The sequence below is a fragment of the Triticum urartu genome, chromosome 5A (genome assembly GCF_056163025.1).
Source record: "Triticum urartu cultivar PI428250 chromosome 5A, HENAU_Tu73, whole genome shotgun sequence".
NCBI classification, from domain to species: Eukaryota; Viridiplantae; Streptophyta; class Magnoliopsida; order Poales; family Poaceae; genus Triticum; species Triticum urartu.
The window spans coordinates 618160139-618163298 of record NC_141877.1 but is presented as its reverse complement, the minus strand read 5'-3'; the positions used below and the strand labels follow the sequence as shown (position 1 = coordinate 618163298).

The following is a 3160-nucleotide window of genomic DNA, read 5'->3' as shown; positions in this document are numbered from 1 at the left end:
CATGCATGCTTCTAGTGTATTTGTGCTAAACTAGTGTGGACTCATGCACCCTCCATACACTCTACCAAACACACAAAAGTGGGTCGAGAAGGGAACTCTTGGGCGGCATTTGTCTCTTACTACTTAGAGTACCACTAAATGTTGTACGTGCAATGCACGGTGATGTTATGGAGTACGTGCCTAAGTACTCTACTACTACTATATTTGTTGGAGGCACATATTAGCTTTTATATATGTTTAAGTGTGTGCCCCGAGACCTTCCAACTAGACGGGTCTTTCTCTCCAGGTTGCACTTTGTATTGTTCGTACCACTAGTACTACTATGTGTGGTCTCCGACCTAGAAGTGGAGACGCTCTACCACGTTGTTTTTTTGCGCTCGGCTCTACCACGCTGTTCATGTCCCACTCCTTTCGCTGACGTGTGGGACATCCAGCACGTGCCATGTTTGGCACTCTTTGTCGTAAGAGTTGAAATGCTAGCATTCATCAGAAATAAAAAATAAATATAAAACAATAGTGATACTTTTTTTGAAAAAATTATCCTGGTCTACCCCGGTCGTATCGCAGGCCCAACCTTTCCCACTGTAAGTTGGTCGAACGAAGGAACCATCATGAATTCGTTGAATTCCGCTTCTTCAAGAAGACTTACTGTACTCGCAATACTGCTACCACACACGAAGACTGGACGGCACTGTACCACGTCATATCACTGAAACCCACTAGGCCATCCTAAAAAAACCACTTGGCCAAACTAGCCTGCCTATAGGTCATCTATTTTGGAACGGAGGGAGTACATCTCTGTACTACTATGATTTCTATTGTACGTCTCTATACTTTTGCTACGATTTTCCTACCCTATGAACCAAATGAGGCCTGAATGTATCCGTGTCGACTAAGCCTACAATTTTAGGAGCTTGGGCTATTGGTCGATCGACGATGGATAGGTATAAGCGTACCACGAGCTCATCAGCCCCAACGTTTCTCTTCGGTGAGTGTTTTGCAAGTACTATAGCTCGCACAGTAGCTAGCCTACTAACATCAAGAATCATCAAACAAGCCCTGCTGATATGATAAACAGTTCAAACTTACATCTAAGCATGCCATATATTACATCAAAAGCTGGTGAGGATACATCTGTTTCCATAACTCGGAGAGGGTTCGCATGATTCACTATCAAACAAAAGTAGCAATTACCGCCCACACAATACAGTGCACTAGCCTTCCGTTTCAAAAAAAAAGATAGTGCACTAGCCCTAGGATGGTTTGATAACACGCATCGTTCTGGTAATTAAACACAGGGCAATGCAAACTACCCTGAAGGATTAGCGCGACCAACTATTTCTTGTCATCGATCTCTCGGGCAATGACCTCAGCACGGACAGCGGCATGGGAATCGATCTCTGGGGCGATGTCCACAGGACTAACCACGACATCGGAATCTATCTCTGGGACGATGTCCACAGGATGGACAGCGGCATCAGAATCGATATCCGGGGCGATGCCAACAGGACGGACCGCGACATCGAAAACGATCTCTGGGCCGTTGTCCACGGGATGGGCCGCGACATCGGAATCATCAAGGACGTCCACCGGCACCTGCACAACCCTAACATATTAGCAAGCACATTGCAAATAATAAAAACCACAACTATGGTAACAACCATTATTTTTAAACTTGTGCAGCTCACCGGGGGATCCCATCCCTTCGGGGGCCATCTCCTCATCCTCGATGGGGGCCATCACCTTGCCAGGGGAATACTATTTATCAACGGCGACTATCTCCTCAAACTTGACCTTGAGCCTCGCATAGGTGGCCATCAGAGTTTCTGGGGTAGGCACGGTGGGGCCCTTACTATTCTTCCAACTTTCTTTGAGGAGTTCGTCCGCCAATGTCGTCAACTCTTTGGCCAGTGCTTGTTTCTTGGAGTTCTTCTTCTCCATCGGTTGGCCTGCCAACATGGTCAACTCGTTGGTCGGTGCTCGCTTCCTGGAGATCATTGTCTCCAGTGGGTTGTCCGCCGGAAACTCTTTTCCTAGTGCTCCAGGATCCATCAACGAACTAACAAACAAAAAGCAATCGAAAGGAAACCACAATTGCAATGAAAACCCGGAAAAGAATAGGTTGTGAGAATCGGTTGGTGCTTTGCAAAAAGAAGATTCTTGGAATGAAAATATAGCAGCATCACTGATTCGCCCACCTTTCCTTCGTCGGTACAGAAGAAAAATGGCAGAAGTGAGTAGCTTGGAGTGAGGTTTTCTTCAAGAAAGGGGAGAAAGGGCTTCAACGAGCGTTCGAGTGAAATGATGGTTGCTTCGTCTAGTCCAACTTCGAGGCCACTTTACCACTGCGGGTAAAGGTGTGGGTTTTATGATATGACGGGTCATGACGGCCACACTAGGGTGACCGGTGAGTTTTGACTATAGCACCTCGCTGTGATTTGGTGGATGGCACGCGGGCCCGGATGCTTTGATGTCCTGCATGTAGATAGAGCGGCTAGTCATATAGGAGTGCTCAATATTGTGCACCACGACCAAGGCGGAGAGGAAAAGAGAGAACTACGTAATTAATGCATGAGTTTAATTAGGGTAGTTTTGTAAAGTACGAGATACATTCCTCCAATCGCAAAATGCCTTGGTTGATGAGATTTGAGATTTGATCCCTATAAGAGCATGGTTAATAGTATAGCCAGATGCTGGCTATAAGCCAGTGCCATGTCATCTACAGCCCATCCTATAGCCAACATGTACAATAGTACTAGATCAAAAGAGTGTACTACTTTTTTTATTATGTGGCCCACCTTTCATTCTCACAAAGTGCCTATGAGCACGTGCTAGAGTTGGCTCTTCACGAAGAGCCCGATTACATTCTCTCTCCTCTACTCTTTCCTCCAACTAAGCAGAAATATACTAGTTTAATCCTTATAGCCTGCTGACTCAGCTCTATTGTACTTGCTCTAAACCGGAAGGGAGGGAGTACTGCACGCGGTGTACTCTAGTCACTTATTGAAATCTCTAAAAAGGAAAATACTCCTTTCCAGTTTACAGGGCTATACTAGCAAGTACTAGTACTACAATAGTGGGCTCACATAGCAATTTTGTCTCATGCAAGAGCCTGGCTATATGCCGACATGTGTGCTGCAAGGCATCGCACCACGCGAGC

At 46.0% G+C, this 3160-nt stretch overlaps 1 protein-coding gene across 1 annotated transcript; it reads right to left on the bottom strand.

The window, feature by feature from the left end:
* Window positions 1–1335: 1335 nt before the first annotated feature.
* LOC147973404 (uncharacterized) lies at window positions 1336–1740 on the bottom strand. Its single transcript, XM_087524985.1, has 2 exons — window positions 1676–1740; window positions 1336–1606 (listed from the first exon to the last, which is right to left on the bottom strand). Exons 1-2 carry the CDS (start codon window positions 1738–1740, stop codon window positions 1336–1338), a joined length of 336 nt encoding a protein of 111 aa, XP_087381111.1.
* Between the last annotated feature and the right edge of the window lie 1420 nt (window positions 1741–3160).

Excerpts from the sequence above, each read along its gene's own strand:
- LOC147973404 (XM_087524985.1), bottom strand. The coding sequence starts at position 1,740 with ATGGCCCCCATCGAGGATGAGGAGATGGCCCCCGAAGGGATGGGATCC. Across the intron at positions 1,607-1,675 it reads TCCCCCGGTGAGCTGCACAA|GGTTGTGCAGGTGCCGGTGG; the intron begins GTTTAAAAATAA and ends CTAATATGTTAG.